This window comes from Drosophila rhopaloa, unplaced genomic scaffold, assembly GCF_018152115.1.
Source record: "Drosophila rhopaloa isolate 14029-0021.01 unplaced genomic scaffold, ASM1815211v1 contig_3, whole genome shotgun sequence".
NCBI lineage: Eukaryota > Metazoa > Arthropoda > Insecta > Diptera > Drosophilidae > Drosophila > Drosophila rhopaloa.
In genome coordinates, this window is record NW_025335123.1 from 25,358,514 (window position 1) to 25,386,077 (window position 27,564).

The following is a 27,564-nucleotide window of genomic DNA, read 5'->3' on the forward strand; positions in this document are numbered from 1 at the left end:
TACGGTGAAAACTCTGTAAGTTGGAAACACGAATCCCCGCCACATGGTTGCCAGTTTGCGGTACAAAATGCCAAATATACTGAAAAAAACCACTACACTCTTTACATATTTTTTCGTTTTAAAAAGTTCTCAAAAACTTAAACCCATTTACAGTTCACCGATTTGGTTTCATTAATTTTATGTTGCTGACTTTTGATATCTGATATATTTTTATATAATAATATTCGGTCAAGTCAATTAATGGTTTAAATGATCTCATCACATTGCTGGTACATCAATTCAAAATAAAATAAATAGTAAACAAACTATTCATGTTATCGATTTTTAAATACCCTACCGTTAATATAACCGCACAAGCAGTTTGAAGATGGTAGAACGGTAACTTTATTAAAAATCCCTGGAAAATAAAAAAAAAAAATTTTAATCCAGAAAATCGCTGAATTAAAAAGTTCAATATCACGAAATCTAATCCAATCGAAGTCCCCAAATACCAACGGCCAAAATATAGTTTTTCTTCTTTTTATTCAAGCAATTTAAAAGTTTTTCGGTTTGTCCATTGTACATAGAACTATGTATTTTGTGTTCTCTTTTTACTAATTTATCAAATAAATATAATTTCCATTCTAGGCTGTCATTTCTTGGTTTTTCGTTCGACTTTAACATGGACTCTTTAAATAATTTACAAATACACGTACAATTAAGGGATTCTTTCTTAATTTTGTATCATATTATATGATTTATATAGCCTTTGTTTTTGTTTTTTGTTTGCTTTACTTTGCAGAGACCTAAAAAAGTCATATTTCAGTTAAATTTTTGCGTTTTAGTAAATACGTTTTCATTTGATTTATAAAGCGCGACCATATTTGATATACATTTATAATTTGTATATGGAGTCGTAAACATTTATGCGTTTCTCGTGAGAGTGTGTTTTTTGTCTTTCATATAGGTTTTCCATTTTTGGGTATGTCTTGCATATCGTTTTCTAACAAAGGTACCTAAGATTTGCATTAGATGTGATTCAATTATCTTCCTTTCGAAGAGCTGATCGAATGGGCTGCAATTTTCGACTTCCTTCCGCTCTCAGCTCCATTTTCCATTTTCCTTTTTCCTCTAACTTTTGACGTGTGAGATGTGAAACATGATATATGTATGTAAGAGTGGTTCTTTTGGACTTGACTCGATGCAACTTTATATATGCTATACTTTTAATCCTCCTTATTCTTTTATCGTTTATCGTTTTACGTTTGCTTTGTTAGTGTGACTGGTAGCTTAAAATGTAAAGAATTAGATCGTTTTATTGGTAGTCATAATAAAAAGAAGAGCACTGTGCGCCTGACTGATTTTTAGCTATTTTTTTCTTTTATTTTTTCTTTAGTTATTATTAATTGTATATATGCTTGTTTGGTAAAAGTAAATAACACAGCGTTTTTTATGCAAATTAAAATTAAATTTGTGTTTCCTTCATTTACATTAAACAATTGTTTTGAACAAAACAGAACGCGTTGTATGGCCTCGAAAACAATAAAAATGAGTAAATTAGGTATAGTAAAACTTAAAGCGAAGCGAAATCAATTTCTTCAACTGACTCTGATTCTGATTCTAATGCCCGTCTCAAATTGCACTCGGAACACAGTTGGAAACGGCGGATTTTCCAGGGACATACAGGCCTTGCGCCTCTTACAATCAAGTTACACAATATATTACATACAAGTTACTTATTGTACAAACTAGGGATTGGCAGCCGAACACTCAGATAGCCCGATCGTTCGATTGCAGAAAGCTGGGCGAACATAGTGCAAGCAGCGAATGGTTTCCGATCTGGATATTACACATATAGATGAAGTATATCAAGCTTTTCCGGTTACAGGGGCACTGCAACTGGCTTCAGATGCATTTATCATATCAATTTTAAGCTTAGTTGGAGTCTGCTCTATAACAATACGAATGCTCTTTAGTATAAATAACTTCTTCGACCTTTTTGGGAGAAGGAGGAGTGAGTATTATTGCCATGGGAGGACTGGCTTATTTCTTGTAGCACTCTCCGTAAATATTTTGTTAGATATATATATGTGTCTATATATGAATTACATGTATATTTTGTTGCATATTTTTGTTCTATCGGGGATCGTTCAAGGAAGGGATTGGAGAACTCAATTTTCGGTGACTAAGAGTGGATCTTTTAGTCACCCAAAGATTCGATCCCAATTCCCCAGACATTCCTGGCACTCTCCCGATCATGTGGAAATCTTCTCCTGCTCAATGCAAACAATTGTTTCGCCTGAGTACACAGATTGCATTTAAACAATAATTTAAAGTACAAACTAATCATTAAATTATGTGTGGTGTTTGTGTGTGTATATGCAAGTTGTATATAGATGCACGGTATAATTGTATAAACACAGACAGAGAGATAGAGCGATAGCTGGGGGTCCAAGTCCCAGGGCGCTTATGTTGGGCAGAGCACCTTCAGGATGTAGTCCGTGAGGAGGGCCGGCACCGTGGGGCTGTCCTCGTTGATGGCCTTGAGAACTGCAAGAGATGGAGGGAATCGGAGGATTAGAGGGTCTAGAGAATGTCAATCCAATAATATAAATACTCACTCTTGATCAGGACCTGCAGGGACTGATTGTTGGGCGTGCCGTTCTCCAGGTGATACGGAATGACGGTGGTCAAGTACTTGGGTTCGGGACCTGCGGATATTGATGGGACACATTAGGTGGGGATCAACCTTAGAACTTTTGGGATGGCGAAACTCACCCTGGAACTTGCCGCGCTTCTTCTCCACATGGTACTGTCGCCGCTTGTTCTGCACGGCCAGGAGCAGCGAGATGAAGGAGTTCTTCAGCTCCTTCTCGAACTCCAGCTCATCGCGCAGGGCCAGCTCGTTGATGAGCGTCTCGCTCAGCTCCTGGATGAGCACCTCCATCTCCATGTACAGCTCGTTCAGCTGTGTCGTGGTCAGATATTGCAGTTCTGGAATGTCAATTCGGAATATGCAATGTCAGTAAGGTCTGTAGTATATAGTATATTGAAGCGACTTACTTTCCGCATAAAGGGGCGCTCCCAGGACCTCACGCGCCTTCTCGATGACCTCCGAGTCGCAGGTCTCCGGCTCGTCCAGCGGGCTCTCGGCCTCGTCCATGATGTCGTCGATCTCCTTGATCACCTCCTCCACCGTCTTGATCGGCTGGTCGTCCAGGTCGCCGTTCAGCCCGTTGAGGATCAGGGCGTGCATGTCCAGGTCGTTGGCCACCGCCTCGTCCTCGCTGGTCAGGTCGTTGAACTCGTCGCCCGGCGTCTGGGCATCCAGTCCCGATCCGGACCCATTACTCTGTGGATACGCCTGGTGGCTCTGGTGGTGCAGCTGCTGCTGCTGGTTGCGCGCCTGCTGCTGCTGCTTCGTGTGGCTCTGGCTCTGGCCCAGGTTCAGAGTGGGCATGTGCATCTGACGGGTGTACGACTTGGACCAGTCGATGGGCAGAATGTTGCCGAAGTTGCCTGTGATGGTCCACCACATTCTGGAATTGCAAGGCAGAGAGGAGCCGTTTTAGAGAGTACTTATGGCAAAACACATTTTAAACGTATTCAGAGTTACGCTTTTACTTTTATAAAAATAGAACGACTATATTATTTAGCTGCCATAGAAACGACCGAAAATTTATCAGAAAATTTCCTAATTGCTTTCCTGATTTTCGAAAAATTCTTCTTCTGAAAAGTGACCCAAACATGAACTTTTAACGCCATAACTTTTCTCACAGACATCCGATTTCAAAGTAGCATACTTTAAAATGATTGTGGGTTAACTCTCTAAAAAACTTTTTGGGTCGATTTTTCATCATTTTAAGCAATGTAACCCCTTTCCAAATTTTAGAAAAATGGGCTTGCAGAAAAGTGACCTAAAACCTGCACTTCTTAGCCCATAACTTTTGTTACGGACATTCGATTTCAAAGTGGCATACTTTAAAATGATTGTGGTTTCATTCTCTAAAAAACTGTGTTTCCAGTTTTTTTTTTGTTTTTTGGTCGATTTTTCATCATTTTAAGCAATGTAACCCCTTTCCAAATTTTCGAAAAATGGGCTTGCAGAAAAGTGACCTAAAACCTGCACTTCTTAGCCCATAACTTTTGTTACGGACATCCGATTTCAAAGTGGCATACTTTAAAATGATTGTGGATTCATTCTCTAAAAAAATGGTTTTTCCAGTTTTTTTTGGTTTTGGGTCGATTTTTCATCATTTTAAGCAATGTAACCCCCTTCCAAATTTTCAAAAAATGGGTTTGCAGAAAAGTGACCTATAACCTGCACTTCTTTGCCCATAACTTTTGTTACGGACATCCGATTTCAAAGTGGCATACCTTAAAATGCTTGTGGTTTCATTCTCTAAAAAACTGTGTTTCCAGTTTTTTTTTTGTTTTTGGGTCGATTTTTCATCATTTTAAGCAATTAACCCATTTCGAAATTTTCAAAAAATGGGTTTGCAGAAAAGTGACCTAAAACCTGCACTTCTTTGCCCATAACTTTTGTTACGGACATCCGATTTCAAAGTGGCATTCCTTAAAATGATTGCGGTTTCATTCCCTAAAAATCTGTGTTTTTAGTTTACTTTTTTTTTTTGGATCGATTTTTCATCATTTTAAGCAATGTAACCCCGTTCCAAATTTTCGAAAAATGGGCTTGCAGAAAAGTGACCTAAAACCTGCACTTCTTAGCCCATAACTTTTGTTACGGACATCCGATTTCAAAGTGGCATACCTTAAAATGATAGTGGTTTAATTCTCTAAAAAAAATTTTTTCAAAGCTTGATTTGTATTTTTGGGTCAATTTTTTTCACATTTCTATGATTTGTAAAATGTTTCCAAACTTGGACAACTTTCTGTACTTATTTCGGTATAGTTTGCTTTACTGCATTTCAACCAACTCTACTGCCCAGAAAAAGGCCACTGTAAGTCGTGGGCTCAAGGCTTTCTTAAAGGCCTATGTGCGTTGCAAGTGAAAGGAACGCCATTTATTGGAGTGCCCTGGCAGGCAGTAATGAGTTTTTTCTTTCATCAGCGCCCCATTCTTTGCACAGCCCTTGGCACCTCGTCGCCACCGTTTTCCAGCCCCTCCGCCCCGGAAAATGCCGATTTGGACAGAGAAGTGCTCCGTGCTCTGTGCTCTTGTCGCCACCCACAAAACTCGAGTGGTCGCACTTATTGGGTTGCATGTGGCAAGGAACTGGCACAAGAAACTGCCGAGTGCTGCCCGCTTTTCAGCGGAGGCCTAAGCAACTGACAAATTGCCCCGCGGCAATCACGCACATCATTCCCGCAGATAATGAGGCAGAAGCAGATGCAGTTGCAGTTGCAGTTGCATCTTGGATTAAAGTGGCAAGTGTCAATGGGGAAGTTTCGTGTGAACATGAAGTCGCACTTCGATAACTTGGACTTGGGCTCAGCCAAAGATAAAGAACATAGTTCAATTGGGTTCAATAACAAAATCAGAGTACATACTCAATTATGTTATAGTATCAGTTTTTATCATTTTTCTCGCAGTTCGTTCTGCAGATATTTCACTGTAATCTTCACGTTTCCCCCTTCGATTGCCTTGGCCTTTGGCAATGGGCCCACATAAATTGCCAGAGGAGTTGTCAGTCAGACAATTTGTCTGTTTCGAGTTTGCTGGCACATTTGCTATCAAATTTCATGATCATTGCCAATCATTTAATTGCCCCTTGTCAGCCCAACAGTCCCTATTTGGCCTCCGCTTCTCAGTGGATTTTCCCCATAATTATTCATGCTCTACATTGCCAACCAATTGACTGCACTTTGCTGATTAGTTGAAGATGAGTCACCTGAATGGGGGATTTATTGTACTTCTATGTTACCTACACTCTGATGAAAATGTGTAAAGGGAAATCTTGCCAAAGAACAGTCAGAGTGTAATGATTGCATTGCCATTTATAGGTCGAGTCAAAAATGTATGAATTTATCAATCAAGAGGTTTGAATAGCAAATAATATAAAATTCAATTTAAAATGTGTGTCAAACAGCCATCCAAATTGAGACACATTTCATTCTTTGATTTTGCGCAAAACGAACTTCCGTACGTCACTCCGTTGTACAGCAACATTTTGCACAAAAAGAACAAGTATATTTTATGACAACAATGGAAATGTATTTTTAAATTCCGCTCATCATTTTTATGGAGCCCTCCCCCCATTTCCCCCAGCCAAACCCCCATAAATTTAATTTTTCGCTGGAATTTTGTGCTTAAATATAAAAAATAAAACTGCAACAATTACAACGATGCATGGTGAGGAATTTTTGCGTTTGCAACTCTTGGAAAATTAAAACAGAAAAATAAAAGAAGAAACAAAAACAGAAGCCAAATGAAAAAGAAAAACAAAAGCAAGTGGAAAATAAAAGCCGAAAAGATGAGAAATGTGCGAAATGTGCAGATCGCATAAATTGTTCGTGACAACACGCGGGGGGGTGTTGATTATGGTGGTGCAGAGGGGTGCAGAGGGGGGGAGGGGGCTTTGCGTCAGGTAAACGGATATATCCACACATACAGTGTGCGTCATGACCATACAACAGCTAATACAAATTAAGGGAAAAGCTTCACAAACGTTAATCAAATTAATCTAAATGACACTTGACTTTAATTGTAACTTTATGATTATACAATCTCTAAACTGATTTCACATATATAAAGATACTTGATAGCCCAGCTTTGATCTGAAATTACACATATTCATTTAAAACATCTACAGTGAAGTTATTAATCTAAATTCATTCGAAGTTCTGGCCACTTGTCATACGGTTTTGAAACGCACTGCACCGCCATACTAATAAATACATGTGAATTCGTCTAGTGCAGGGGCTATATCTCGGTTCGGTATGTGTCGAGGCCACTATATAATTTATATATATAAATTCACATACATATATGCGTGTTTCAATGAATACTCTACGTGTCTGCGATGTGATGTGATGTGGGCAACACTTTTGGAGCACACAATGGCAGACGAAGAGGCGGACAGATTACGAATGAATATTTAAACTGCCATCAAAGCGAACTAATTACGGAGCACTCACTCCGGCGAGCAACTCTTTTGGGAAAGCCAAACCCGGACCCGGCTAATCTAACTCGGAAGTGGCCGTGTATCAAGTGGACTCGTACGCACTAAATTGACACGTCAGTTCAATTTCCAGTCAGTGGATTTGGGTCACAGCGGATGAGAAGCCCCCATTCGTGGTCATGGGTTTTATTCACTTCAAGTTTTCCAAGACAAAGTGATCCCTTATTGGGTTATCAAGTTAGTTCCTTGGGAACCTCCAGTTCAGTTCAATGCATTTTTGATTCGACAATCCCCGCTGTGATGAAACCTTCTTAAGGCTATTCCAGTCGATGCTGGGCATCTCATCATCTGCCCAACTCGTTCCCTTATCGCTGACAACCCATTCAGATTACAGCTCCCACTCGGCTACTGCTCCCATTCCGTGCCCTGGCATTCCACACATTTCCATCATCGACGCGGGCAATTAGGGCACAGACTCACACGCACATATCGGCAATTATAATTATGGGCCCCATATATAATGGCGATGGAGATGGAATCTACCCACTGACCACTTATCATAAACGGGCCACACAACGCACCGTGAACTCTTTTTGGGAGCGAACTCTTATCTTGCGGGAAGCGGGGAGCGGGGAGTGGTGCCCCTGACCCGATAATTCGGGGCGTGGCAAATCCAAATGTTAGTGTTTGGATGCGGGGCCTGGTGCCACATGTTCACATGTCTACATGTCTGACAATTAGCAGTTTTAGTCCCGAAAAACGCCCCGCGAAACATGAGCTCATCATTTGGACAAACATCATATTTAATAACAAATAGGAGGGGGTGAACCAAAGACTTAATACCCTATCATGAATTTATTTGTAATATTGAGTAGAGCAAAGTATTGAAACTAGAGAGACCCAACTAAAACTGCCACCTTAACAAATAGCAATACCAACATTTCATAAAAATGCAAATAAATAATATTTACTGACTTGACAAGCTTTAAGTAATGCTAAAAAGTCATAGAAGCCATTTGCTTAGAGTAAAGAAACAACAATGAAAAGCCAAAAAAAAAAACACTAATATTCGTTGATGAAAATTTATGATGGAAATGGAAATATTTTAATGAATTTTAATTGTGTGTACTTAGATAACCGAATAAATTTGTTTCTCCGGCTGATGAATCAGCGCCGCACAAATTGGCCATCCCATCAAGATGACTTCCATGATGATGAAGATCGCTCGAACAGTCCAAGTGTCCCACTGTACTCCCCCCACTTCCCCCTCCACCCCACTTTCCCCTCTTTTCTTTTCACTCAATTGGCTTCATTTCGCCCACGTTGTGTTGACTGTTTCTCTCTTATTATTATTTTTTTTATTTTTCAGATAATTGTGGTTGGCATTTTTTGGTGCTGCTTCTTCCTGATTTTCGTATTTCTGTTTTGACTTCAGCCAAATTGGAATTTCATAGGAAATGAATTATTTGGTGGGTCTTTGGGCTGCGAAAAACGAAGAAATAACTTTCTAATACGGTTTGAGGTATTTTTATGGCATTCGAAGGGAAATGGGAAAATAAGATGGTATGGTAACAGAAAGAACGAATATTTAGATTTTCGTTGGCATCTCTATCGAATTTATAAGATCTTCCACATAATTTCCCGTAAGTTGGGATTTGCATAATATTTCAAGATTGAGAACATTGTCTGACAAATTTTAGGGAACAGGTATTTCAATATCAAAAGATCAGTATCAGTATTCATTTATTTATTTACCCGACATAAATGATTTGTATTCCCAAAAGACAAACTATTTCATAAGATCGTTTTATTTCTTTTTTACCTGTGTCTCTGATCCAATACTATTTCTTATTAGTGAAAATAGCTTTTAAAGTTTGGACTGAGGGAAGGGAGCGGTGCCCTATCAGGTTTTCCCGGCTCTTTTACAATTTCAAATGTTTGTTTCGACAGCTATTGTTGTCTTCATTTTTTTGTTTTTCGTTTTTTTAAGGTTCATTCACACGAGTTTTCACTCAACCACAACGCGCTCAACATTCGCAGATTTAATTTTCGGCAACTTGCAGTTGCATTATCACAAAAAAACCGACTACTTGATACCCTTTAATAAAGGCTTCAACTTATTACCTTTTAGTTTACAAACTAATATAGCTTTGATTAATTGCATTTCGAAAGATCAGAAACTCATCTCAGATGTGTTATACCAAATAATTCGGCAACAAAAAAATACTAAATTTGTAGAACAAAAAGCGCCTAATCAACTTGAATTGAAAAGTGAAGGTACCATTTAAACGAGTTGAAATGATTTATTTACATAAGATTAGCCAACCGTTTTTGTATAAATTATTTTTCCCAGTGAAACTAACCGAAATCAGACAAAATGGGAGAGTGAGCCAGGTAAATCGGTTGGATTTTTGGGGTGTTCGTTATTTTCTGTTTGTTGTCTTACATTGTTCATTGTGTGGAGTGTGAAAGTTTTCGCTCTTTCCCTTCACCTTTCCACTCCTCCATGTAAGCCAAAGGGTGACCCTGTGCTGCTTATTTTCCACCTATGATAGGGGCACACAAACAGCGGGATTCAAGATAGTAGTACCCATCTTAAAGGGCTCTCAAGAACTTCTTGGCCCAACAAATGTATAGATTAGAGAACTTTGTTTTACACTTTTGTGTGCTTTGGTGGGTTTTCCTTACCTATTGCTATTTTGCAGCATTTTTCACACGCCCTTCGCTATTATTTTGCACCCAGCTGTATATATTTACTGTGACAGCAAATACATGGATAGAAAAATGCCACCACAAACTAAAACACACACTTGCAAAGTAAAAACTAAAATAAAAATCAACGGCGAGAGGTAGGAAAATCATGTCTTGCACACACTTCAAAGTGTTTCTAATTTTAGGCTGTTCACACTTTGCGTTGGCACCGGAGCCGCATAGCCTATATAGTCGATCCAAATTCAAATCGAGCCGTGTGTTAATGGAGGGAGTGGAGTGGATGGGATGGAGAATCGGGGACACGAGAATTGACATCGGGGACAAAGGCAAGGGGGCGGGGAGAAGTTGGTGTCGAATTGATTTCAAGGCTACACAGCACGAAAATATATTTAAACAAGAAAGGAAAGCTAACTTCGGGCGGAGCCGAAGTTGATATACCCTTGCAGAATACTCTATAAATTATATTCTCCAAAATTATTCATATAATGCATTCTTAATACTCATAAAAAATCCCAACTTCCTAACTTTACAAACACGAAAGTTATGGCATATCCGATCAATCAGTTATATGGCAGCTATAGGATATAGACGGCCGATCCTTATGAAATTTGGTAGGTCGGACTGATTGGCCAAAAATAAAACCCATAGAAAATCCCAACTTCCTAACTTTACAAACACGAAAGTTATGGCATTTCCGATCAATCAGTTATATGGCAGCTATAGGATATAGTCGGCCGATCCTTATGAAATTTGGTAGGTCGGATTGATTGGCCAAATATAAAACCCACAGAAAATCTCAACTTCCTAACTTTACAAACACGAAAGTTATGGCATTTCCGATCAATCAGTTATATGGCAGCTATAGGATATAGTCGGCCGATCCTTATGAAATTTGGTGAGTCGGATTGATTGGCCAAATATAAAACCCATAGAAAATCTCAACTTCCTAACTTTACAAACACGAAAGTTATGGCATTTCCGATCAATCAGTTATATGGCAGCTATAGGATATAGTCGGCCGATCCCGGCCGTTCCGACTTATATACTGCGTGCAAAGGAAAGAAGGGTGTGTGCAAAGTTTCAATTCGATAGCTTTAAAACTGAGAGACTAGTTTGCGTAGAAACAGACAGACGGACAGACGGACAGACAGACGGACAGACGGACAGACGGACAGACGGACATGGCTATATCAACTCAGGAGGTGATCCTGATCAAGAATATATATACTTTATAGGGTCGGAGACGTCTCCTTCACTGCGTTGCACACTTTTGACCAAAATTATAATACCCTCTGCAAGGGTATAAAAAAAAACATTTTTAATACCGCCTAGCAGATGCTGCATATCTGTTATCTTAAAGACGTAATCCCAAAGAAATTGAAGTTCGAAAGTCATTGAAAACTTAATCAAATCCCATTATCAACTGATCGTCATTATTTTTAGTTCGTGCTAACAAACAAATACAAAGTGAATATAAACAGTTTACACTTTAAAGCGGGGCTTTGCGATTTTGTTTAGTTGCGTGCCTGAGAAAAATCAATTTATAATTAATTTGTATAAATAGGCCATTAACATTAACAAAACGCGCGAGAAGCGGCGAAAGAGGGAGAAACTGAGAAATATCTATGGCTTCGGCTTTCATGGCAATCCAGCAGCGTCCGAAACCGCAGAAGAAAATGTTGCCAGTTATGTGGCCCATAAACAAATAACAGCAAAAATGCAAACAAAACAAAAACACATATCGCATATAAGTAGTAGTAGGTAGTAGCAGTATGTGGTACCGTGGGGGAGAAGCAGCCACCGCGGAGAAGCAGCTTACTGTGAAGCGCAGATGATGAACTCAATTCGAAGAAGAAAGATTGGCCAAAATAACTCTAAAAGCAGTCGTTTATTAGCCAAAGCTTAACGTAATATTATTTCACTACTCTACTGCAAGTCGTGTGTATTCTTCTTAAACAAAATGTTTGTTAGGTTCGAAATGGAAATGCGACTTGGTGGGTTTTTCTCGGACCTTACTTCGTTTTTCCAGTCTTTTCCATATACGCGTAACAATCGCCGAGATGTCAGCCAGTTAAATAAGCATGTTATGCAAAAGAGTTGTTTAAACAAAGAGCAGACAGTCGCCCCCGCAGGCGACAGGCTTTGTTGTTTTGAATTCAAGGACTGTTATGAGTCGTCTGTTGGCGGCGCATCCGCTGGAGCATCCTTGGCGCATCCTTGGAGCACATCCACATCCACATCCCACTCCCATTACCACTCTGTCCTGCACTCCTTCAATTCAATGCCAGCTGCAGATGGCGATGCAGTTTCAGATACGGAGATTCAGAAAATACACAGATTCCGTTGCAAAGGCTTGGCTTAATTATACAATACCCGTACTCAATTGTCTTGCCCCCAGTTTTCCCCATTACTTGTTCTCTCCTTTCTCCGTGCTTTGTCCTTGACTGTATTCCAAATGTTATTTTGTTTGTTTGTTTGCCCTGTTATTGTTGATGATGTAATATTGCCGCAGGCAAAGGCTCGGGCCCCGTTCGTGTGTTTGTGCTGGATTAGTCATCAGATATATCTCTTCGATGGCAGTCAGACATTTCTAATATTCGAATGGCGCCCAACAGTGGCCAAAAAGTTTCTCCTTGGCAAGTTGAGTGAGGTTAGGTCGGGCAATTAGCATTCGGGGTGGTGGTGGTGGGTGTATTTTGGATCGCCTGCGGGTGTATTTCGGATGTCTAGTTTGTGTGCCTAGTGGCTGGCTTGTGTCCCCGGGCGACGCCTCACAAACAAAGCCCAAAAGGTTAACGTCCTTTTGGCCCCCTTGGCTTAGACTGCAGCCAACCCCTAAAGGCCGGGTCCGAAAAGTCGTTGTGGCCAGGAAATGGCACTCATGCAATTCCCCCAACCCATAGCCACCACCCAAGTTCCTTCTGCCTACTTTAATGCATTCAAATTGATAAGTACTCAGCGCCATCTCCCTCTTTCTCACAAAACACGCATACGACTCGTTGTCGGGCATGACTCATCCAGCGGATACGGAACTACCCGACTACTATTCCTGTCGCATAGGCACACAGAGAAAAATAAGGGGCTAGTATGGCTGCTTGGTATTAGCACAACCCTAAAGAAATGCATTTCATGTTAAATATATGTACAGAGATACTTGGCTAAATATAAATGAAAAGTGCCGATTTCATTGCTAATTTTCAATTACTTCCTATTTGAGACCTCTATTTTATTATACCCTTGCAGAGGGTATTATAATTTTGGTCAAAAGTGTGCAACGCAGTGAAGGAGACATCTCCGACCCTATAAAGTATATATATTCTTGATCAGGATCACCTCCTGAGTTGATATAGCCATGTCCGTCTGTCCGTCTGTCCGTCTGTCCGTCTGTCCGTCTGTCTGTCCGTCTGTCTGTTTCTACGCGAACTAGTCTCTCAGTTTTAAAGATATCGAACTGAAACTTTGCACACACCCTTCTTTCCTTTGCACGCAGTATATAAGTCGGAACGGCCGGGATCGGACGACTATATCTTATAGCTGCCATATAACTGAACGATCGGAAATGCCATAACTTTGGTGTTTGTTAAGTTAGGAAGTTGAGATTTTCTATAGGTTTTATTTTTGGCCAATCAATCTGACCTACCGAATTTCATGAGAATCGGCCGACTATATCTTATAGCTGCCATATAACTGAACGATCGGAAATGCCATAACTTTGGTGTTTGTTAAGTTAGGAAGTTGAGATTTTCTATAGGTTTTATTTTTGGCCAATCAATCTGACCTACCGAATTTCATGAGAATCGGCCGACTATATCTTATAGCTGTAATATAACTGAACGATCGGAAATGCCATAACTTTGGTGTTTGTTAAGTTAGGAAGTTGGGATTTTCTATGGGTTTTATTTTTAGCCAATCAATCCTACCTATTAAATTTCATAAGGATCGGCCGACTATATCCTATAGCTGCCATATAACTGAACGATTGGAAATGCCATAACTTTGGTGTTTTTAAAGTTAGGAAGTTGGGATTTTTGTTGAGTATTAAGAATGCATATGAATAATTTTGGAGAATATAATTTTCAGAGTATTCTGCAAGGGTATATCAACTTCGGCTCCGCCCGAAGTTAGCTTTCCTTTCTTGTTATACCCTTGCAAAGGGTATTATAATTTTGGTCAAAAGTGTGCAACGCAGTGAAGGAGACATTTTCGACCCTATAAAGTATATATATTCTTGATCAAGATCACCTCCTGAGTTGATATAGCCATGGCCGTCTGTCCGTCTGTCTGTCCGTCTGTCCGTCTGTCTGTCCGTCTGTCTGTCCGTCTGTCTGTTTCTACGCGAACTAGTCTCTCAGTTTTAAAGATATCGAATTCAAACTTTGCACACACCCTTCTTTCCTTTGCACGCAGTATATAAGTCGGAACGGCCGGGATCGGCCGACTATATCCTATAGCTGCCATATAACTGATTGATCGGAAATGCCATAACTCTGCTGTTTGTTAAGTTAGGAAGTTGGGACTTTCTCTGGGTTTTATATTTGGCCAGTCAATCCGACGTACCACATTTCATAAAGATCGGCCGACTATATCTTATAGCTGCCATATAACTGATTGATCGGAAATGCCATAACTTTGGTGTTTGTTAAGTTAGAAAGTTGGGATTTCCTATGGGTTTTATTTTTGCCCAATCAATTCGACATATTAAATTTCATAAGGATCGGCCGACTATATCCTATAGCTGCCATATAACTGATTGATCGGAAATGAAATAACTTTGGTGTTTGTAAAGTTAGAAAGTTGGGATTTCCTATGGGTTTTATTTATGGCCAATTAATCCGACCTACCAAATTTCATATGGATCGGCCGACTATATCCTGTAGCTGCCATATAACTGAACGATTGAAATTGCCATAACTTTGGTGTTTTTAAAGTTAGGAAGGTGGGATTTTTTATGAGTATTAAGAATGCATCATATGAATAATTTTGGAGAATATAATTTGCAGAATATTTTGCAAGGGTATTTCAACTTCGGCTCCGCCCGAAGTTAGCTTTCCTTTCTTGTTTTTTGATTTTTCTAGTTCTAATTTTTTCTCTGTGTATAAATTGTATTATTGTTTTTATATGCCACTCATGTCACAGGGCGGCTATAATGGCCGCTAGGCCGTGTCCTGTTTACCAACCCCCAGATGAACCATCCCCTGGCACAGTCACATCCGATTATTTATAGCAGAGACCCCTCTTAATTGATTACCATGCAGTTCAGTAGCTGCCCTCGAGTCAAGGCTTTGAAGAAAGTCCGGTCTGAGCTTAAGTTTCAGCCAACTGAAAGTAAATCCTTGGCTAATGCAGCAATTACCAGTCAATGAACTTAAGGAAGGAGTCAAATTTTACGCGAGTTGAGGGAGTTTCAACGATGAACCGTATTTACAATTAATTAACCGAAAACTGACATTCTTTCAAAACTTTAGTTTCAATTGACACAATGTGTTCAGATATAATATCGAAAAGACCATGTGAGAATACAACTCTTAAGTGCTTATTAAATTCTCTCACCAGAACCAGCTGTCTTACTTCCAATTCTTTACCACCTTAAACGCATTGCGATCTTGGAACTGATTTCATAGTCGTAGAAGGCCGCAAACTCGTTAACAGGTTCCCTGGCCAAATACCAATTAAGAGCAATCAACGCTTCGGCATTTGTTTAGCTGCAGCCAGATGAGTTTGCTGATGTAAGATCTCGAGTTTCGAGTGTCGAGTGGAGGCATTGCGTGTGGTCAATTAATAACCGAATGCTTTAATCGATCTGACTGCAGATCGCTAAGATCGCGGGCGACCGAAGTTCGTTGAAGGAGGGTATTGGTAGACAGAGCAGCTTTTGGCATTTGCCGTAAATGGTTGCAAACAAGTTTTTGTTATGCACAGGAAATAATGATTATGATCAACTTGGAGAATGCAGCGAAAAAGATGATCGTTGTGGGGCAATATACCAAAGATATACAACGTTTCCAGATGACAAGCTCAAAAGCCGGGCTTAAACCACCTGAAGCATAAATAATTTGAATATTTACTATTTTTAATACCATACAACTATGAGTTGGAGTGTAAAAGAAAGTTCGAAAAACTGACTTAAAAGTAATTTCTTCGAATATGAAAACTACTCATTTATATAGAATTTCTTTCTATACAAAAAATCATAACGTTTTAACCGCTGTGTCCCATATCCGATTTTCACTATCTTGGCTTATGCTTAGCAGTGCGGTTTATTTAATGCGACAGCTGGCAGATGCAAGTTGTGCACCCGAAGGATGCAGGACATTGAACCCCGCTGCGAAACAGGAATCGATTGAGGTCTCGGCTTGGGGACTTGGCCGCAAAAGTGGGTCGCCAGCAACAATTCAATTATGAGCAGAAAGTCACCATCGCATCGCCACCTTTTCGACCCATGTCGCGTGTTTCGGTTCGGTTCGTTTGGGGCAAAAGAAACCGGAAGAGTGCTGGCCATATGGAGCGCATTTTATAAGTGCTATAAACCCCAGTCGAACTGGGCATATGGTCATCAGCCCGATTACTAATCGTGCCTGTTCTACGTAGTACGTATTATACCCTTAAAGAGGGGGCCTTACCACTTTGGATATAGACTTGAAGTTTTTACTATCTATTCAAATTTGGACAGGCAGCTTTAAATATATTTAAGAGCTGATAGGACAAATAAAACAAGAGTCTTTAAAGATACCGAATCAAAAATGCAATAACACTTTGGTAAATCCCATTGAGTTTTTCATGAGGATTTTTGCTAAGTAAGTGTGTTTTAATCTCGGGTTTCTGGAAAATTAACTTTTCCTTTGTGTTCTTGTTATCTTGGAGTAGGGCTTTCTTCCTCTTGTCCCGTTGCCAAGAGATTTTCCGTGTTGCCTCAACTTTTCCGCACGAACCGAACTAACCGAACGAAGTTCGTCCTTGGAGCAGCTGCCACTAATCAGAGCGGAATGCAGTTGAAAACTTGGTCGAAGGCGGTGAAGTAGGGGGTGGGGCTGTTGTAAATATAGAATAGAGAATAGCTCCCAGGAAAGGAGGAAAGCGGGAAAGGGACTGGACCCAGAGAGCGACCTACGACCTTCGGCCACCTTACTCAGCACAATTTCCACTGAATCATTATTAAATAAGGTAAATATTGACAGCAGGCGTTGACGTCGCAGTTGCGTTTAACGCGCCGACACACAAGAACAAACCATTTGCATGCAGCATCTGGGGTAGACTTCTCCATACCCATTGTTCGTTAATGTGTTTTGGGGTTAGGATAATGAGGATTGTCCTTGGAAAGTGTTCGTCAACATAGCATATAAACATATAACCTTAGAGAAAAATTACAAAAATATTTTAATATGTCTTCCAAATGAAAACGGTTATGAATATCGTATTTGTACGTCCATCGTAAATGCAGTGCAGCCCAATACAGCTCTTGGTACCCTATCCCCATGAGAGAGGAGAGGAGAGACAGAACAAAGGCAGTAACAGTTAGTTGGGCGGCACAAGATGCACTCATGTAGATGAGAGAGGCAGATAGTGAGGGAGATGGGGTCAGATGGAGAGCGGGGATGGGGCCAGGGTGCAGAGAACGCGGTGGCAATGAATACTCGAAACATGAAAAAAACGCAATTAAGACAAACTGCAGCAGAGCGAACGACTACGGTTGAATGCGCTGCTGCAGAGTTTTGTCATCTCTACACATTTTCCAGGTTTCCAGCATCTGCCTAGAGGTTAAGAAGAATCCGATTTCGTTTTTGTTTTTTTTTATTGATTACATTTTTCTTTTTATTATACCTCCGTAAAACAGACACAAAACATTTTATAATAAGGGCTTAGGGCTTCTTCTTAGAAGTTTCTTGACGATGGTTCGTTTGACATAGCAACAAAAATGGTTTCAGAAATGAGGATTCTTCAAAATTCTTTTGGTTTCAATATTTTAAATGTTGTGACATAATTCACAACCATTTCTAAAGTAAACAAAAAAGTTACACTTTTTTCGTGATTTTTTTTTAATCTCTGAGAGAAATAAAGAGCAAGGAGTGAATCTAGTAATTGAATTTTTTCTGATTTATCGGCAAATACATGAACGAATAGTCATTGCGGCAGTGCCATTTTTGGCTGGAATTTTCATTATTGAATTCTGAATACGTCAAAATATTATTTACGCACATGTGTATCCAGACATTTGAGTACAGTGATTGCAGCTAAAAAACAACATTTGATTGTATGTGAACATTGTCCTTTAAATATACCAATTCAGACAGCAACAACGACTATACTGAGATTTAAAGAAACTAACTAACTAACTAGTCAAAATAATAAATTTTAAAAATTTTAATCTTCAGATGTACATTTTGAAAAATAATACACACTTTAGGATTGAAAGCTCCTATCTAAATTCTCGTTGCTGTGAAAGGTATAAACTGACAGAATCCAACAAGATCTAGAGATAAAACTAGACGTACCAATTAATTTGATTGTTTAAAATCGAAAAGTGAATGAAATTTGTATACTCTTCCATTTTACCAGGTAGCCAGTGTCCACTGTGTGTTTATTTATTTGCACAGGATGTGAATTAGTATTTGCGCTCGTAAACACACACACTCGCATGGATCGCGGGTGTGCACGCGATTATCAAATTTATGGCTGATGTCAGCCGAGAGGGAAAGAGACAGATAGGAGCCATATAGCATTATTGTTTTTCGCTCTTCGCTGGATTTGATTTGCATTGCATTGGACATCCGACTCGGAGTCGAATCTCTGAAGCTCGAAAGTGGGGCTTTGACAATGCGACCCCCTTAGCCGCTTTCTTCTGTCGCCCGCTCAACCCTTTTCCCGCCCCCTTACCACTCACCGCTCTCCAACTCTCTTCCCATTTCTTTGGCCAATGCTCCGTGAAGTGTTTATCTGGCCACTGGATATAAATGATTTATTGCCCCGCCCCCTCCCCACCACTTCGAGCGATTGCCACTTCCCCGACATAAGTGGATCAGCGTTACAATGGGGCTGCGGCTGGAAGCACGGGTACAGGGTGCCCGCCCAGGTTGCATCCACGAGGCGCAACAGTCGCCCGAAGACCAGATGAGAGCAGCGAAAACTCCTGGCACTTTTATCGATCCAACAAGAAAGCACCACCCACCCTCGGCGGTTCGGGCAGGATTACGTAGTTATGTGGCGCCGGGTCTGGATTGGGGGATGGGGTCAGGGGCTACGGGGTAGCACTCCGAGTCCGGAGCATGCGCACTTGCCACCCGCAGCGTCGCAATAGACACGAAAGCACAAAAACACAAAACATCGCGAAATGCACTTTACATAACTAGGATTTGGAATTGCCGCATGCGGCATCCCTAAACTGAGGCCTATATTTGATATAATTCTACTATATTATACCTTAAATTTTTCTACATTCCACTTACTGCATACATTACATTGATATCTGAGGGATTTAATTTCGCTAGTAAGTGATGATTTCATGACATCAGATGTTTAAAAAACATGTACACATAATTGCAGTATCTAGAAGAAAATCCCCCATTGATTGTTTTTAGTCAACTACTTGTTATCAATTTAAAAAGCATTTACAACTGAGTAAACATTTTTATTGATTTCCGTATTATTTTTAGAAACCCAAATTTGATATATTCCTGAACTATAGTTGTATCTTATAAGGTTCTAGCGATTTTTAGGGACACCATAGAAATATCATTTTATTGAGTATTCAAAACATATCTTAGGATCAAAATTTTGAATGCTGAAAATGCATCTGCCTTATCAGCAAGAAAAAAGATTAATCCGAATTATAAACTGCAAATAGACTCACTGGCATTCGTTCATGATCTCCTCCTGGCTGCGCACCTGCACCGGAGCCAGCTCCTCGACGTTCTCCTCGTAGTTACCGAAGCACTTGGTTATCTTCTCGTCGAAGGTGTTCACCAGGTCCTCCAGACTCCCTCCGAAAGTCTCCGTGAAGTTGTCCACATGGTCGCCGGCGGCCAAGGAGCGCTTCTCCAGGCCATCCAGTCCCGATCCGGCGCCCTCGCCAGGCACCAGTCCCACATCGGACAGGCCGAGATCTATGACTGATCCGCCGCCCTGCAGCGTGTTGCAGTTGGGGCTGATGGAGCCAGCTCCTCCGGTTCCGCCGCCTCCTCCTCCTCCTCCTCCGCCACCGTTCTTGCTCACGTGCGCATCGCGAACCGCATCCTCCAGGAGCCGCAGCTTGGCTGAGTCCGGCTTGCCGCCGGTGGAGGGGGAATCCTTGAGATTCAGGTTGAGCGTGTCGTTGAGGGCGTTCTGATTCGAGATGAAGTCACAACCGCCCCACTCGTCCGTCTCCTCGAACTTCGCCAACGGAGCCTCGAATTTAAGCTCGGCCATTTTGGTGCCGAGGTCACGCATGGCACGCGAAAAGGATTCTCTCAAGGATTCGGTGGCCCTCCGATTCCGATTGGACTTTGGTGAGCAGTGTTTTGTATTAGCGCGCTTCCCTTATTTTCCACACACACACACAGACACAAACGGTTTTCCTCCGACTTTTCCGGGCTGGCTGCAGAAATTTTGCAACCCCTAATTCGGCTGGTAGTTGTTGGTTATACTGGGTTTGCGAGGGGGCTGAGCGGGGCTTTCGACGGGGGGAAGTGCCCCGGAATACTGGAATCCGTACTGCGATTTCGGGCAACTCCAATTGGACCAATTCCGTTCGCACAGCGCTATGGTTTTTCTGTCTGCCCTGCGAGCACAATAAACACTAAAACAATAAAAAAAACAATCACACTAACACTCAGTCGCGGCTCGGCTGCTTAAAATCTGTAGTTTTTGCTCTGTTGTAGCCTTTCGCTGGCGACTGCACTCCGATTGGATTTGACATCAACAACGCACAAAATATAAATAAATAATGGCACCGTCACTCAACTGGCATAAAATCCCGACTGGTTTGGAATGCCCTAAAAATGGCCGTTAAATAGTATAAGCACCGGCGCAAACCGTGAATATTTGTTAGCAATGACACAAACCTCTTTTGAATTTGTGATTTTTTAATTAGGGTATTTTTGGTATGTTTAGTCGTGACTCGATCCATTGCTAGACTCAAGCCGCGTGTTTTTCCAATATTTAATTTTAGTATTTTCTGGATTAATTTAGTAAACCAACCACTGTTGCAACACTAATTGTAGGCACGGAGAAACATTTGCAGAATTGTTTCGTGTGCGTGTTATCGAAATCGATTGCTGGCCAAAATTGTTGAGCATTATAAAGTAAATTAAAAGCAAAAATATACGCTTTACGTGGTGAATCGTGCGACGTCATTCTGGACACGAATGGCCAGCCGTGGGGCCGGCGCCGCAATGGTCCTCGCGACGGTGGCAGCCACCTCGATGACCGTCGAGACCATCACCAATGTGCTGACCACGGTGACATCGCTCCACTCGAACAGCGTCAACATCTCCAACAACAGCAGCGTGGCGGGCGGCGATGCAGGGGGCGTGGCAGCCGCCCAGGCGGACGCCAGCAAGCCGATCTATCCGCGGCTATTCAACCGCATCGTGCTGACGCTGGAGAACAGCCTGATTCCGGAGGGCAAGATCGACGTGACGCCGTCCAGCCAGGACGGACTGGACCACGAGACGGAGAAGGACCTGCGGATACTGGGCTGCGAGCTGATCCAGACGGCGGGCATCCTGTTGCGCCTGCCGCAGGTGGCCATGGCGACCGGCCAGGTGCTCTTCCAGCGCTTCTTCTACTCCAAGAGCTTCGTGCGCCACAATATGGAGACGGTGGCCATGAGCTGTGTGTGCCTGGCCTCCAAGATCGAGGAGGCACCCCGACGCATCCGGGACGTGATCAATGTGTTCCACCACATCAAGCAAGTGCGGGCCCAAAAGTAAGTATTTCAGTTTGCCCCGTTCCCCAGCTGCTAATGCTTATGCCTCCCTCTCTCTGTCCCGTAGGGAGATCTCGCCCATGGTGCTGGATCCCTACTACACGAACCTCAAGATGCAGGTGATCAAGGCCGAGCGACGCGTTCTCAAGGAACTGGGCTTCTGCGTGCACGTAAAGCATCCGCACAAGCTGATTGTGATGTACCTGCAGGTGCTGCAGTACGAGAAGAACGAGAAGTTGATGCAGTTATCATGGAATTTCATGAACGACTCTTTAAGGACAGACGTTTTCATGCGCTACACGCCAGAGGCCATTGCTTGTGCGTGCATCTACCTGAGTGCCCGTAAGCTCAACATACCGCTGCCCAGCAGTCCGCCGTGGTTCGGCATCTTCCGCGTGCCCATGGCGGACATCACGGATATCTGCTACCGGGTGATGGAGCTGTACACGCGTTCGAAGCCGGTGGTGGAGAAACTGGAGGCCGCTGTGGACGAGCTGAAGAAGCGGTACATCGATGCGCGCAACAAGACGAAGGAGGCGAACACACCGCCGGCTGTGATCACCGTGGACCGCAACAATGGCTCCCACAATGCATGGGGCGGCTTCATCCAGCGGGCGATTCCACTGCCCTTGCCCTCGGAGAAGTCGCCGGAGAAGGACTCTAGATCGCGCTCCAGGACGCGCACTCAGTCGAGAACACCACGCTCCCGCTCGCCGAGATCCCGGTCGCCGAGTCGCGAGCGCACCAAGAAGTCCCACCGCAGCCGATCCTCCCGCTCGCGCTCTCGTTCGCCGCCGAAGCACAAGAAAAAGTCGCGCCACTACTCGAGGTCGCCCACGCGCTCCAGTTCGCCGCACAGCAAACACAGAAAGACGTAGGTTGACATTTCTATCCCAACAATCCCATTGTGTTTTCAAAGAACGGATGCTTCTTAAAATAATTTTCTATATTTATTGAATGATAGTTTAATAACTTATGATGATTTGGGCTAACTTTCATTAATGCCATATTAACTAATGCCGTACAGAAGTAATCTAGTAACAAAACACTGCCTCGTTTATAAGGTCAAAAACCGTACTTATCCAATTTTGTATTTCTTACAGGAAATCCACGCGAGAACGCTCCGAATACTACTCGAAGAAGGATCGGTCTGGGAACGCCGGCAGCAGCAACAATGTAAGTGATGGTGACAAGTATCGCAACTCGGGCTCGAACTCGAACTCCGGCAAGCACAGTCGCTACTCCTCCTCCTCGCATCGCAACAGCGGAGGCGGTGGAGAGGGACGGGGCGGTGGAGGAGGTGGCGGCGGCGGAGGAGGAGGAAGCGGGAACCACGGCAGCCGAGGTGGCCACAAGCATCGCGATGGTGATCGCTCCAGGGATCGCAAGCGTTAGGGATTGACAAACAAACAGACAAACACTCCTTTTCTTTTCTTTTCATTTCATTGCTTTGTATTTTACAGATTTACAGATCATTTCAACCGATTAGTTCGATTTAGTAATTTTAATGTGTAATGTAAGAACGAACTCGGGTAATCAATAAATTTAACTCCTCAATCAAGCACCTGCCTGCCATTCGGGCCGACCCGCTCCCAATCCTTTTGGAGCACTTTGCACATATCACAGCAATCCGACAGAGAAAGAGCAGGAGAAAGAAAGAGAAGGAAGGCAGTCGAGCGGTCGCAGTGCACCACTCCCGGACAAACGCATCATCCTCGAGGAGTATACATGCAGAATGTTGAAGCTGGACAAGGGATCGCCGGCTAATCCAGCCCAAGATCTCTACTCTAAAACTAGCAGGCTAATCTCTAAATGGTGGCCGTGTAGGACATCAGGGCGATCTGGGGATGCGACAGCGACACGTCGCGGAACTCCTGCGTGAAGGAGAGGATAAAGAAGCTGAAGATGGTTGCAATGATCCACTCCGAAATGGAGCTGACCACGTGGAAGTACCAGCCGCCGTCCGAGGGATACCTGAAAGGGGATAAGAGTGAGTATCGTCCGGACTCGATAGCTTGGCCGCGGACCCACCACTTCCGCGGATTCTGTCCCTTGAACAGGATGTGCGACATCACCCCGGTCACCGCCAGCAGGATGAACAGGATGGTGCAGACCACGGACATGCCCAGCCGCAGGTGGGCGTAAATGCGGGTGCCCGACATGGGGAAGATCAGGTAGGAGATGAGCGCCTGCATCCAGAAGTACAAGGTGCCGCATCCGAAGCAGCAGAAGGCCCCGATGAAATGCACAATCCGCACGTTCGTCTCCTGGAAGTTGCCCACGAAGCTGATGCCCAGGCAGGACACCAGTCCGAACCACAGCGCCAGGCGGTTCTGGCGGAGTACCGAGGCGTCCAGATCCGGGTGGTGTTCGTAGAGCTGCAGCACATGGCGGTAGCGCACGTATATGGTGATTCCCACTGCAAAGCAATCGAATCAATTAGATAAGCAGCAACAAAGCGGCTGCTTCCAATCAGCAGATGACTCATCATCTTCTGGAGAGGAGCGATGCCGGGAGAAGACGGGACTCACGCAGAACACTGCCTATGTTGATTAGCTGCCCGAACACACAGCTCTCCGGAGAATATGTCGCTGCATCGCTAATGTAGGGAACCGTGGGCACCACATGTCCCTCCAGCACGGCGAAAATGTACCTGAGGGGGCAAGGAGTCAGATAAAGGCCTGCACCTGAACCACTGCGTACTTACGTGCCAATAAAGGTCACCTGGAAGACCAGGAACGTGGCCACCGGCAGCAGATAAACCCGCGACATCGCGATTGGGATGTGGTGGATGCGGGCTGGTGTGGCGATGCACTGCAGCAAAGGCCGAATCAGAATCAACTTCTTTAAGTGCGCCGCAGTAAACCGAACAAGAGAACTAAATGTTTGGGTCTCTGGCAGTGATGCCAGCTCAGGAGTTAGTATTTTTATCCGTTAGGGGAATTCCTTAAGTTTTATGGAAAAAAATGTGTAACAACAATTTAATAAAGTTTATTTAATTTATGTTATTTTGAATTCGGGAACATGGGCTTTTTAAAAATGATATTCCGTTGGTGGACAAATGGGATTAATAACATTTATAAAAAAAACAAGAATTCAATTCAATTTCAAGCTGTCTTAGCAAAATTTTTCGTTTAAATTGCGAAATTTCTGGATTTAAAGTACCAGGGGAACAGAAATTGCAGAAGGTGCCTGCGCAAATTCATAGCCCCCAAAAGCATGCAACGAAAAAATTGAATGTCGTAGACGCTACGATCGACTGCCCAAAAGTATGCAACACTTTTCAGAGAAATTTTAATTTTACAAAATTCGAGCAGCCACCTCTTGAAGTACTAGGCGAACATAAATGGCAGAAGGTGGCCGGTGCAAATTGAGAGCCCCCAAAAGCATGCAACATTTTCCAGAAAAAAAATGCAATTGTCATAATTTTAAATGTAACGTGTTTTTATTGAAAAAAATTGGTTATTTAGGTTTAGAAGCCACTGGGAAAAATACATGTGTTTGTGTTTGTATGTCAGACCCGATTTAAAATGAGAAATATCGTAGTGAGTCGTGGGAATGCCCCTAACATTACCAAAAAGTATTTTTCAGTATATTCTCGGACGGCTCAGCTACGAACACAACGTGCTGTTGTCCGCTCTCAGACGTTGTCCATTCTCAGCTCAAGCTATGGTGACCACCGGTGAACAGGCGCAGGATCGGGATCCGGAGCCGGATGCACTGAGTCCGACGTCGGCGGTAACCGGACTGCCACAGAAGCGCTTCTACCGCCAGCGGGCGCACTCGAATCCCATTGCGGACCACAGCTTTGACTAGTGAGTAACTGCAGCAGTGGCAAAGGGGATTGGATTTAATTGAATGCACTTCCGCAGTCCCGCCCGCCCGGAGGATGTGGACTGGCGCAAGCTCTACCCGAGCATCCAGCCGGGCCAGCAGGTGCGCTTCGCGGACATCGGCTGCGGCTACGGCGGCTTCCTGGTCACCCTGGGCGAGATGTTTCCCGAGAAGCTGTCCATCGGCATGGAGATCCGCGTCAAGGTGTCCGACTACGTGGTGGACCGGATCGCGGCGCTGCGCCGGAAGAGCGAGGCCACGGGCGCGGGGGCGTACCAAAACATCGCCTGCCTGCGCACCAATGCCATGAAGTATCTGCCCAACTACTTCGCCAAGGGCCAGCTGGAGAAGATGTTCTTCCTGTACCCGGATCCGCACTTCAAGCGGGCCAAGCACAAGTGGCGCATCATCAACCAGGCCCTGCTCTCCGAGTACGCCTATGTCCTGAGGAAGGGGGTGAGTCTCTGGGCACCCACTGAAGGTGTGGCAACCACTCAGCTCAATCATTCTCGCCATAGGGTCTGGTGTACACCATGACGGACGTGGAGGACCTGCACAAGTGGATCGTGGCGCACATGGAGGAGCATCCGCTCTACGAGCGTCTCACCGAGGCGGAGGCGGTACGTTCACCGGGATCGGTAGATCCTGCAGCTGGCCACATAGTAATGCTCCCATTTCCACCCACAGGAAGCCGATCACATCACCCCGAAGCTCTACCAGAGCAGCGAGGAGGGCGCCAAGGTGGTGCGAAACAAGGGCGATCACTTCTTGGCCATTTTCCGTCGCCTCTAGCAACGTATATTGTCCATTTGTGTAGACACTAATTTAAGATTGCCGTATAGTAAAGATCGATTGTTAGAGCATCCGATTGAGTTGTCCCAGGCCCTCGCAGGTGACCAACGTCTGGCCGGAAGGCTCCACCTCCACGTCGAACTGGACGCCCGTCATCTGCTCGGCCACATGGATGGCGGTGCGCGTGTGCTTGGTCAGCGGGCCAGTGCGCATCTTGGAGCAGCCGACGGCCAGGGCCATGTAGATGATCAGTTGGTCCTGCATGTGGGCGTCCACGCAGGTCTCCTTGCGAACGTACTCAGACAGCTGGCAGGAGGCCTCCGAGCCGAGCACATGCCCGTCGACCCTCTTCTCGCCCAGCGTGGCCGAGCCCAGGACACAGCCCCCGGATGTGTGGGCCGTCATCAGGATGCCAGCTCCGTTGTCGCGCGCCTTCTCCGGCTGCAGCTTCACCGCCTCGATCCTGCACTGCTGCCCCGGCCACAGGCGGTGGATCTCGCGCTGCGCCGTCTGCTGCATGTCCAGCGCCAGGCTCCTCGGCAGGCGGCCGGCACAGAAGGCCACTCCGCTGACCGTCTGCAGGCGGCCGAACTCCAGGAACTGCCCGGCCACCAGCTTGCCCACCGGCTGCACGTCCAGCTGGCAGCTGCCCTTGCCCCGCGGATAGAAGCCGTGCTGCTGGATCTGCAGATCGAAGCCGGCGCCAAAGCGCTTCAGGTTGGGCAGCAGCACCTGCTCCATGTACTCCACCGGCGGGGCGAAGGCCACGTTCGTGCCCCCCGGACACGCTGAGGCGGGAGGGGCGTCCGGCGAAGAGGAGGACGGGCAAGGCCATCTGGTAGATCAGGGTGATGCTGGCCGCCGTGTGCGTGTCCACGCGGTAGGTGCTGCCCAGGATGGAACGTGGGGTGAACTCCACTTCGGTGGAGAGTAGAGCGTTGCCCACCACGTCCGCGTTGGCGATGTCACGCAGCAGGTTCAGCCCGTGCAGGTGCTGGTGCGAGAGCCCCGGCTTCGGGCGGTTGGCCCGGATCTTGATCACGCGCACTGGCTTACCCAGGATGCAGCTGAGACTCAGGGCGTTGCGCAGCGCCTGTCCGCCGCCCTCCAAGTAGGAGCCGTCGATCTCTACGAAGTCCATCGCGTTCATTTTCCGGTTGATTTCTTGATAGACAGGTCAGAATTTTACCAGCTGCTTTTCATTCAAGTTGTCAGCAGGATTTGAAATGTGACTGGGGTTCCAGGGTCTAAGACTAGACG

The 27,564-nt window shown here is 44.2% G+C and overlaps 5 protein-coding genes across 5 annotated transcripts; 2 read left to right on the forward strand and 3 right to left on the reverse strand.

The window, feature by feature from the left end:
- Positions 1-503: 503 nt before the first annotated feature.
- LOC108046880 (fasciculation and elongation protein zeta-2) lies at positions 504-20,700 on the reverse strand. Its single transcript, XM_017126831.2, has 5 exons — positions 19,621-20,700; positions 3,043-3,518; positions 2,758-2,973; positions 2,601-2,690; positions 504-2,529 (listed from the first exon to the last, which is right to left on the reverse strand). The coding sequence occupies exons 1-5, from the start codon at positions 20,196-20,198 to the stop codon at positions 2,447-2,449; spliced, it is 1,443 nt and encodes a 480-aa protein (XP_016982320.1). The 5' UTR covers positions 20,199-20,700; the 3' UTR covers positions 504-2,446.
- Positions 20,701-20,949: 249 nt separating this feature from the next.
- LOC108046879 (cyclin-L1) lies at positions 20,950-23,239 on the forward strand. Its single transcript, XM_017126830.2, has 3 exons — positions 20,950-21,678; positions 21,746-22,552; positions 22,782-23,239. Exons 1-3 carry the CDS (start codon positions 21,116-21,118, stop codon positions 23,071-23,073), a joined length of 1,662 nt encoding a protein of 553 aa, XP_016982319.1. The 5' UTR covers positions 20,950-21,115; the 3' UTR covers positions 23,074-23,239.
- LOC108046881 (DNA damage-regulated autophagy modulator protein 1) lies at positions 23,103-24,591 on the reverse strand. Its single transcript, XM_017126832.2, has 4 exons — positions 24,386-24,591; positions 24,210-24,331; positions 23,710-24,097; positions 23,103-23,652 (listed from the first exon to the last, which is right to left on the reverse strand). The coding sequence occupies exons 1-4, from the start codon at positions 24,448-24,450 to the stop codon at positions 23,487-23,489; spliced, it is 741 nt and encodes a 246-aa protein (XP_016982321.1). The 5' UTR covers positions 24,451-24,591; the 3' UTR covers positions 23,103-23,486.
- Positions 24,592-25,267: 676 nt separating this feature from the next.
- On the forward strand, positions 25,268-26,375 carry LOC108047021 (tRNA (guanine-N(7)-)-methyltransferase). The gene is made up of 4 exons (XM_017127050.2): positions 25,268-25,493; positions 25,551-25,968; positions 26,031-26,132; positions 26,200-26,375. The coding sequence occupies exons 1-4, from the start codon at positions 25,348-25,350 to the stop codon at positions 26,302-26,304; spliced, it is 771 nt and encodes a 256-aa protein (XP_016982539.1). The 5' UTR covers positions 25,268-25,347; the 3' UTR covers positions 26,305-26,375.
- Positions 26,278-27,454, reverse strand: LOC108047020 (RNA 3'-terminal phosphate cyclase). Its single transcript, XM_017127049.2, is given in 2 exon segments — positions 26,278-27,084; positions 27,086-27,454. Coding segments are annotated over 2 exon segments (1,086 nt in total). The 3' UTR covers positions 26,278-26,367.
- Between the last annotated feature and the right edge of the window lie 110 nt (positions 27,455-27,564).